Here is a 9792-nt window from a genome sequence, read left to right as displayed (position 1 = left end):
GCAGAGGTTCCAAAAAAATCAAAACAAAAAAGAGGGAGTCTGGCTGTTTCAAAAAGTGAAACGAAATGTTTGGCCCCCTCCCCATCTCATTTTTATACACTCCCCTACCATTATGATCACATACTTTTAATATTTTTAGTCCTGTTGGTCTCATTTCCAATGGAAAACATCAACTGACTCCTTTTTTTAGGTCATTTCGCTGAATTTGAGCATTTTAAGAAGCAGATTTAAAATATACTGAAATGAATCAAAGCAAATTAGGAAAGCAAATGTCATCTTTGAAACATGGTCCTTTAAATAAATTAGTTAATTAGAAATGTGTTACTAACCTAATGAAAAAACGTCAGTGAGTCACTTTATAATGAAGAGAGAGAGAGAGAGAGAGAGAGAGAGAGAGAGAGAGAGAGAGAGCGTGTGTGTGTGTGTGTGTGTGTGTGTGTGTGTGTGTGTGCGTGTGTGTGTGTGTGTGTGTGTTCGGTTTGCCTCTCTCTCTCCCTCTGACTCACTCTGTTCTCGGATCGCTCAGCAGCTCTCTGCGTCTCTCTGTGAGTATGAACCTTTATCAAACATTATTATAGTTCAGATGAACATCCAGCCGCTGGGTTCTGTTGTAACGCCACAGATCGAACAATCTGCTGCTTTGGTTCGTTAGTTTCTCAGAATGACTGTTAATCCATCAGCGCTGCTTTGCGGTCTGAAGTTAATGGCTGTACCGGGAACTTTACCGTGTTTCAAACGGGTGAAACATCAGATAAAGTCCTGACAGATCGGAAGTGCACAGAGATCAAACTGTAACAGCTTGAATTAGCGCGGTGTTACGATTTCCACTGTCTTACTCCTCATTCCCCCTCTGAAGGGAATCTAAAGATTCATTATTGTTCCAAACAGCAATAACAAAGACGATGTGATTCATATTCCACTTATTTAATAATGCGCTGTGATCTGATCTGATAAATATTTCACTTGCATATGATTGGATTATCGTTATTGTTGTTGGATTAACATGTTAGTAGTATCTTAATGTTGTAGCTAGCGGAGAAAGCTGATTTGAACTATTTCACACATTTGTTTTGTTATATTTATCATATTTTATTATTTATTTATTTGATATGGAAGATTTATCTCCAGAGAAACTGCAGTTGTCAAATAAATATAGTGGAGTACAAAGTATATCTCCCTCTGAAATGTAGTAATGTAGAAAGGAAAAAGAAAAGGGAAATACTCAAGTGGCTCATAACTAGACCAATAAAGTGGCTGGACCATATTGGCTGATTTTAGCATATTGCAAATATTCTGTATGAGCATTTGTGCATGTGTTGCTGAGAAGTAGCACTGTTGGAGGTCATTTAGAGACAGTGTTGCCATGACATAGTTTGTCCACAAGAGAGCACAGCAAGCAGTGATCGGTAATATGACCTCAAAATAATATCCTGATACTAAAAGATACTTGTATGGTAGCAATACTGCTGGCAATATCTATATCTATATATCCATATAGATCTATATCTATCTATATCTATCTATATAGATATAAATATATCTGTATCTATATATCTATATAGATACAGATATAGATATATATGGATACATCCAGGTCCTGTATTTTCTGTATTATATGGTGGACACACACTGTTTCAGAGGACCAGAGAGTGTCAGAGTTGTGGCTCTACTTTCAAATAACTTGATACAAGCAGAGCAGCTGTACTGATGTTAGTCAGCCTGTTCCACTCATCAACTCAATGACGCTGATTATCAGACTAACTTCTGCCTTGCATTTGACTGCTTGTGCACCACTGCATGTGTGGTGAAATTTTTCTCATACATCCTCCTCAACTTTGAGTCATGATCCGTTTGTCTCTGCTTTTCCATAAAAACATAAAATTTGGTCTTTGTTGTGTGATATTATGTGTATACTAATATTCCCTTTTGTGTTACTGTCCCGGTGTCCTGGGTCGCAAGCAAACATTGTCCGTTGAAGCACAAAAAAAGGACTGCACTCACATTTTTTAGGAAGGGATCTCTTTGAGCTAAATGTGAACATGCAGAATGATTACAGCAAACAACAACCATTTCAATTCAGATTAACTTGAAATAACTGTGTACCTATTTTTTACTGTTATCAAACCACTTGGACCCAACGTCTCCACAGCAAAGTACGCAGCAACAGCCACATGTGTTGCTGCTGTACATAGTTGTGGCATAAATGCCCCAACATGCATAATGTTGTTAAGATCATGATATGACAATTTCAAAAATATCTTAATATTTGTACCAGTATTACTATGAACGATATGATATGGCACACACCTCCACCTCAACCATGTTCATTTGTCAACTGTAAAATTTCCTGCTAAGTACATATTGTCCTCTCAGTTCAGTAAAAACTAAATTAAGGTGTCCTAATAGAAAAATCTTTTTAAAGTTTGTATGATATACCAGATATACCATCATCAGATTTTTCAACTGTCAAATATTGGTGAGGTTACACTCAGAATTATACTTTAGTATAGCACTTACAGGTCCAGTGTGTAGTAGTTAATGGTATCTAGTGGTAAGATTGCAGATTTCACTACAATGAACACCCCTCTACTCACCTTCCCCTATGTGAAAAATGCATAAGGATCTCTGTAGAGGCAATGTTTGGTTTATCCGTTCTGGGCTACTGTAGAAACATGGTGGTGCAACATGGCGAACTCTCTGGGAGAGGACCTGCTGTCTGTTAATATAAACAGCTCATTTTAAGGTTACGAAAACACAATGCTTAATTTCAGCTGTGCCAACGAAAACATGACTGTTAATATTATATTACATTTCTGCCCCTTGAATCCTACACACTGGTTACTTAGTATGAGCAGTACCATCCTACATAAACACACAATTTCATGCCAAAGTCTGAATTTGAGTTTTTGTCCGTGCTCTTCTCATTGGTTTGAAGTGGGAACTGCTCAGTTGACGAAAGCTGATGACATATGGTTCAATGCATCAGTCAGGGTTAAATAACAACTGGAATTACAATATGATCACTGTGCTTGTTTACTCATGCTGCCAAACAGCTGTCAATCAGATGTAATCAAACCACACCCACGCAGTCCTGATGAAAGGGCTTAGCTGCGTTTTGATCTGTTAAACTCTAGCTAAAATCTAACTCTAACTAAACTGTTACTTTGATTGTTGCTTATTTAGTCATGACCATTAAATGTTATGAAGGTTTAAAGGTGCAGTTTTTGACTGCTATTAGCACTATGGAGCAGTGTTTTCAGGAGTGGGTCCCCCTTTGCTAACGTTTCATATACACACATAAAATAAGATAACACTTTATTAATCCCCCATAGGAGAAATTAGGGTGTTACAGGCAGCAGCAGTAGTATCAGGAAAATAAAAAAGGCATAGAAGGGAATACAAAATAGAATATAAAAAACAAACAAACAAAAAGGATAAGGATGCAAATGCTTGTGATACACATTCCTGCTGCAAGTTTTAGAATATATAGTAATGTGCAAAGAAACATGGCAATACACCTGCATTTACAGTCTTAAAAAATATATAAAATCAGCTAGCAAACACAGATGTAAACACTGCATGACTTCAAATTATTCAGAATATTCATTTTGCAAATGTTTAATCTTGAAGAAAATTAAGTACGTAAATGCACCGAATTACTTTCCACCAAAGGATCCCATATTCATTGTATATGTATATACTATATACTGATAAGACTCAGTGAAAGCACACTCTTACCACTACTACTTACACTACTTATGTAATAATATTAATAGTTTTATTTGTCATGTTAGTACACATATTAACATCATATAGAAAAATGTAATAAATATGTGGAATAAATGCAACAGTGAATGTTGTTCATGGAACATTATTTGAACATACCAGAATGCTGCTGTGGCTTAGGGGTTGAATATATCAATAAAATGAATCAAGAATAAACATAAGCGAGGAATACAAATCTTAAAACTACAATATATGAAGAGTGTAAAGATATTAATACATAAAGATCCTTGAGTGTGAAAGTTCATTCCTGACCTTGTTATTAGTAATTGTCAAGGTCCACTAAACACCGTTTTAAGAGCGTTTAACCACATCTCACAACAGTGTTTATACAGTAAAGTTTTACTGTCCCATCAGAGTTGGATATTTGTCTTCAATCTCACCTCAAACTGTAAATAACACGCACACACACACACACACACACACACACACATTAATGTATATGTAAATCATATACAGAACACACAGTATCACACCTCAGTAATCTTTAAGTCCTCTTTGTCCTCCTCATCTTCTCACAGACAACATGTTTGTTTTTCCTGCAGGCACTCGTCCTCTATTGTTGTTCGTCTTCTTCTGTTCGTCTCTTCTTCTTTTCGTCTTGCCTTCATCCCTCAGTCGCCGACGTCAGTGGAAGGTTTCAATCCCGTTTGATATTCAGGTTAATCTGATTATGAAAATTTCCTCTGAGACACCTCTTTGTCAATGACAGCCAAGATGGAGACTCCTTTCTACCACGATGACTCCCCCTCTGTTCCCGGCTTCAGCCAGATCGCAGAATACGAGCGTTACCCAGGAAACAAGATGCTGATGGGTAAGAAGGCCATGTCAGTCACTCATCACTACAGTGGTGGTGGTGGTCCAGCAGGAGGGAGGGCTGGGAATCCCAACAATCTGGGTCTCCCTGGCAATGGCTCTCTGATGACATCAGCAGCACCCTCGGCGGACATGAACCTGCTGAAGCTGGCGTCCCCTGACCTGGAGCATCTGATCATCCAGTCCAACCAGGGACTGGTAACCACCAGCCCTGTGTCCAACTCCACCAACCCCTTCATTTACCGCAACCAGGCCACCAATGAACAAGAAGGATTTGCTGATGGCTTTGTCAAAGCACTTGCAGACCTTCACAAGCAGAACCAGCTGGTGGGAGGCAGCCCCATGTCCCCGTCATCATCCTCTACTGTCTCCTTGCAGGCATCCTACCAGAGGAACCTGATGTCTGGCGGAGACATGCCCGTCTACACCAACCTCAGCAGCTACAATCCAGGCCAGATGCCGTACTCTGGAGCACAGATGACGTACAGTAGCCACAGTGGGGCCGGAGCCCCTCAGCACCACGCCCGAGGCCTGGACACCCCTCAGACTGTGCCTGAGGTGCCTCACCCACCCGGCGATCCCACGTCTCCACCTTCCCTCTCCCCGATCGACCTGGAGACACAGGAGCGAATCAAAGCAGAACGCAAGAAGCTCCGCAACCGCATTGCTGCATCAAAGTGTCGCAAGCGGAAGCTAGAGCGGATCTCGCGGTTAGAGGAGAAAGTGAAGGTCCTGAAGAGCCAGAACTCAGACCTGGCCTCCACTGCTGCTATGCTGAGGGAGCAGGTCACTCAGCTCAAACAGAAGGTCATGAGTCATGTCACCAACGGCTGCCAGATCGCTGTTGGATCAGCCTCCGCTACCAAGTCTGGAGGAGGGAGAGGCACCGGCAGCGAGGACTCCAGCTGCTGAGGAGGTGGGACATCAGGAGAAATGAAGGTGTGAAAATAAGCCGAGAGGCCAAGGGTTTACTTTTGTGCTTTTGCCATTTTGCTCACACCCTTGGTCAGAGTGAGCAGAGAACTCTCAAAAGGACAGATAGATGATTAACGGGATTTATGTAGCCCCGTAAACCCCTGTCATCAGCCAGCTTAGAGGAGAGAAAGGAGGGATAAATCCCTGATTTGAGTGAAATTGGGACAATTTGAATTTTGACTTTCTTTTTTAAGAACAGAAGGTGACAGATTTAATTTGAAGAGACTGTTAAGAAGCAGGGTTTTACACTCTGAGGTGTGTGTGTGGACAGACATGACACATTCATTTGATAGGTCACATATATTTATGGATAGATTTTTAAGTTTCCAGTGCAAGAGGTTTAGTATGGTTTGAACATTACATGACAATATTCTTTAACCTCAGATGTCATCACATCTCAGTAAATAAACAGCACTTGAAAAAACTTTTGATTTTTTTTTTTCACGTTTAGTGAAAACATTGAGCAACACGTTACACATGTTAAAATGAACAAGTTCATAGTATGAAGTTTATCTTTTACTGTTTGATACAGAAGTAAGAAGATTGCTTATATAAGGTAAATACTTCATACTGAAAACACTGATGTTATTTATGTGGAAAACAGTATAATGTAATGATATTACTTTTAATTACAAGTGAGGGCTGGAATTTGAATTTCCTTGTGATAATTTACAATAATCATGTTTTCAAAGAAACAGTTTATCACATTTTTTTTCCCGGATCCAGTGAGCTCCTCACTCAAAATGATGCAGCGGTTTGTTTTGTAATCTTACTCCTGTAATCTTCTTTCTTTCACTTCTGTCCATCTGTGTTAACACAGCTAAATTAGCATTACTTGAGAAAAAATTCTTCACTTTGACAATTCTGTTTTTACCATAACTCTTCATGGTAACTGAAAAATGTATGTAATGTGATTACTACAATCTCTTTACATGTGTAACTAAAGCTCAGCTGTGGTTGTTAATAATCCAGTGACTTCACATTTTTGAACTGTGTTTCTGTGTTTTCTGTCTGTTGCTGCTGGAACTTAAAAACTTTCATGTTTTACAGGAAACAGACTTAGAAGTTCCGTCCTTCTGTTTTTGTGACTGTTTGGTTTTTTTGGCTGCTGGCTGGTGGAAACTTTTCTCACTGTCTCTGGATCTTTCAGGAAACAGGATTGAAAGAAAAGTTAAACTTCAGATCTGACACCAAGGATGGTTTGATTTTGGAAACTAATGTGTGCAAAACTGACTCATATTTACTTTAAATTAATGAGAGTGTTTTTCTCTCAGTTTAAAAATCAGGTTATTTTTTATTTTTCAACTTGTGGAATAAATCCTGATTTTGGGAGAGAATTTTTAAGAATAGTTAAGTTGCGTTTCACTGATTGTTGACATTAGTATTTTCTACAGCAGCAGAAATATTATTGAACATAACTGAAAATGAAAACTCTCAGATGAAGTGTTTCATGTCTCATTTATTCTCTGTTCATAACAACATTGTGCAAATAAGATATAACTATTGAAAAATGTTTATTATTTTTATAATTTTAATAGAAATAACTGATCGGTTATTTCTTTACCTGTTTTTACACAGTGGGAAGTACCTTTTTTTTTTTGCAGGTTTATATGGAAACACATTTCTGCCAGCGAAAGAGAGAAAAAAGATGAAATGTCAGGAATGATGATAATAAAAATACTCAGTCCATTTTGTACCATTTTGTCATCATGTCATTTTGACTTCCAAACAAACAGACAAACAAACAAACAAAAAAGCTTCCACAGGTTGTGGTGTACAGAAAATTACAGAAGTTGACTTTGTTTACACAAAAATAATCTCAGGGGAATATGTGTTCCACCTGCTTTGGGAAGAAAACACCTTTAAGACTCAATTTCAGGTTTAATGGCTTAAGAAATTGTATGTATTTTTATAGTATATTAACAAAAAAAACAAAACAAACAAACAAAAAAAAAAACAAACACAAAAACAGCCAACCTGGAAAAAAGAGCCTGAAGTAGAGGTCCTTGAAATGAGGTCCATGCTGGAGTGTCTGGAGTCCTTGAGGAGGTTTGTGAGGTCCATGAAGAGATTTCTGAGGTCATTGAAGGGAGTCCCTAAGTTTAAGAGGTTCCTGAAAACCTTGATGTTTTAGAGATCTTTGAGGGGGATCCTGAGGTCCTGCAGAAGGTAGCAGAGGTCCTTGAGGAGGTTAAAGAGGGACTTGGTGGTGTAGTAAAGGTTCCTGAGGTCCTGGAGAAGATGGTAGAGGTCCTCGAGCAGGTTCCTGAGGTCCTTAAGGAGGTTGCAGAGCTCCCTGAGTGAGTTGACTGCTAACAGAGATATACCTGAATATGCCTAGATTTACCTGATTTAGAACAGTGTTTTAAACTGTGCTATGTTTGAAATGTCTATATAAGACCTTAATAGACCCTTGCCAACCAATCGGAGAGCAGGATGTTCTATTGTTGTGTTATAATGAAAGCACTCAACAATGTATGTTACTAAGAGTGTATTACTGTTCGATAAGTGCACCTTTTTTTTTCTTTCTTATCTCAAATTATGTGTGTGAATACACCTCAGATTTAAATGGTGGAAAAATTACAGACTGGGCTTTTCAAATCTTAGTACAGTGGCAAATTTGCTGAACAAAATACAAAGTAAATATGTTGTTGTTTATGCAGTGTTGGTTGATATTTTCACATATTTTCAGCCATGAAGCTGAGGATCCCTTTCTTATTTGGGTATGTCTTATCTGTCTGTTCAGCACGTTTGTATCATGTTACAGTTAGTAAATTGCAGCTGTCAGATAGAAAAACATATAACTGCAAAGAAAAGAAATACGTTTTCTCGTGAGTGACAAAAAATATAAAGCTCTGCTCTTTGAAAACATTAGTTTTAACTGAACATTAAGTCTCAAGTATTGAAAAAACAGTTGCAGTTAAGTGTTTTGGTTGACAAACAAAACTTTCAGAAAAACTGTTAACAGTTGTTGAACAAATATTTATTTTTTTGGAACTTGAATGAGGCTTTTGATGTCTCTAATTATTCTATTTTTGTAAAAATGTACAAAGACTGTTGTTATTAATGTTCAGAAATGATGTGTGTGTATGAGCTGTTTGATTTGATCCAACTCTTTATGTCTATATTTATTATGAATATCTTTTGTTAAACAGGTGTGTTTTATTTCCTTCACACTGCTATGTTGAGATGTTTGGGTCAATATATCAGAGAAGAAATATTCACGTTCTACTGTTGCTCTCTGTAAATTTAGAGTTGGAGTGAGGAGAAGTGCACTTTGTACATGGCCACATGTACAAAGTGCACTTTTTAGGTTTTTAAGTTAATTTTAGCTGGTCGTCAATCATTTCACATAGTGGATGGAGAATTCAACAATCACAATGTAAATTCAGACATGAAACTGCCATATTTTCAGGTCAAACACATTGGTTTCATGTTGACAAATGTGGGAATTATTGTAGTTACAAAGTACATCACACACCTCCCAATCAGGAAACTTTTGCTTTTATTTTAAAATGAGACACAAATGAATCTTGATGAAATTCTCAAAAATGCAGATCTCCAGTGGGGTTTTTATATTTTCATAGGAAGTTATGTAAGTATTACTGTAATTACAGTAAACATACTGTATGAAAATAGCTCTGGAGTCAAAACACATGTGGACAGCATGACATTCCAGCCATATGTCAAACAAATAACAATGAAAATTAATGTGACACATTGAAAAGGGAGAAAATAAATAAAGATGTCCACACACAATGATCCGTCTCTGGCATCTTTATCCAGAATGTTTTGCTGAAACAACAGAGAATGATCATTAGTCTCTACAGTTCATCAGTTAATCCAACCGAAGTAACTCTGTCACCTTTACCTTCTGCATCTTAATCTTAAATATATCTTTTAATGCATTCATAACATACTTAATTTAGAATTCACAAACAAAATATATATTCTTGGCATACCAAACAAATGCATCTCACACAACAGTTCATAATAACAATTTGTACACCTTAGCTAACAGGCGTAACTATATCTAGCTATAGCTATGGTGTCCACGATGGTGGTTGGGGCTATTGACTGAAAGTATGCTATATTTATCTATTTGCAGGGTTATGAACTAGGTGTCTGTGGCAACGTTCCTGGAAATAATGCTGTATTAAATGTCTGCTAATGCTAACATTTTATACTGTCACAGCTTCATATTGAAAGCAATTAACT

The 9792-nt window shown here is 37.7% G+C and overlaps 1 protein-coding gene across 1 annotated transcript; it reads left to right on the top strand.

The window, feature by feature from the left end:
• The first annotated feature begins 467 nt into the window (after positions 1-467).
• june (JunE proto-oncogene, AP-1 transcription factor subunit) lies at positions 468-9333 on the top strand. Its single transcript, XM_076757476.1, has 2 exons — positions 468-545; positions 4329-9333. The coding sequence occupies exon 2, from the start codon at positions 4489-4491 to the stop codon at positions 5509-5511; it is 1023 nt and encodes a 340-aa protein (XP_076613591.1). The 5' UTR covers positions 468-545; positions 4329-4488; the 3' UTR covers positions 5512-9333.
• The last annotated feature ends 459 nt before the right edge of the window (positions 9334-9792 follow it).

Source organism: Chaetodon auriga, chromosome 19 (assembly GCF_051107435.1).
Source record: "Chaetodon auriga isolate fChaAug3 chromosome 19, fChaAug3.hap1, whole genome shotgun sequence".
In the NCBI taxonomy this organism is placed as follows: domain Eukaryota; kingdom Metazoa; phylum Chordata; class Actinopteri; order Chaetodontiformes; family Chaetodontidae; genus Chaetodon; species Chaetodon auriga.
This window is presented reverse-complemented; position numbering and strand designations above follow the sequence as displayed.